Consider the following 498-nt stretch of genomic DNA (forward strand, 5'->3'; position numbering starts at 1 on the left):
TTCTGTCTCTGCTTCTGCTGGACTTTTAGGGCAAAACCTGAACCCAGAATACCCTAACATAGAAAATTCACATGTTAGCAACTTTACTGTAAACAATTACTCTTAAAATTAGTTGCACATGTGAAATTTTCCAATATCGTAACTAAAATTGAAGAATTTGTACATGAGAAAGCTGAACTATCTGTAATTATGATAGATTTAATAAAATAGCAAAATATTTCATGGAACAAGTTCACAACAAACGTCTATTTACAGCAGGTAAAGCAAAGAAGGAGATAGCGAAGACACTGAAGCAGGACGCGATGGCCTTCCCGATCCACGTTTGAGGAATCTTGTCTCCATATCCGATCGTGGTAACAGTAACCTGCAGAAGAAAACACGATTTGAGTATCTTTACCATGAAAATGGGATTATTATAACATTTCCATGAAGGAGAACGCTAAAAAATAAATATTTTTTTAGAATGAGATGAAACAACCTCCCCCCAAAAAATTTTCA

At 34.9% G+C, this 498-nt stretch overlaps 1 protein-coding gene across 1 annotated transcript in view; it reads right to left on the reverse strand.

Moving 5' to 3' along the window:
• kcnq1.2 (potassium voltage-gated channel, KQT-like subfamily, member 1.2) overlaps positions 1-498 on the reverse strand; it is a 65,742-nt gene that overhangs the window by 16,380 nt on the left and 48,864 nt on the right. The window contains exon 7 of the mRNA XM_036212279.1: positions 254-364. Within this exon, the coding sequence (XP_036068172.1) occupies positions 254-364 (111 nt within the window). The remainder of the gene's footprint in view (positions 1-253; positions 365-498) is intronic.

This window comes from Oryzias melastigma, linkage group LG6 (assembly GCF_002922805.2).
Source record: "Oryzias melastigma strain HK-1 linkage group LG6, ASM292280v2, whole genome shotgun sequence".
Lineage (NCBI taxonomy): Eukaryota > Metazoa > Chordata > Actinopteri > Beloniformes > Adrianichthyidae > Oryzias > Oryzias melastigma.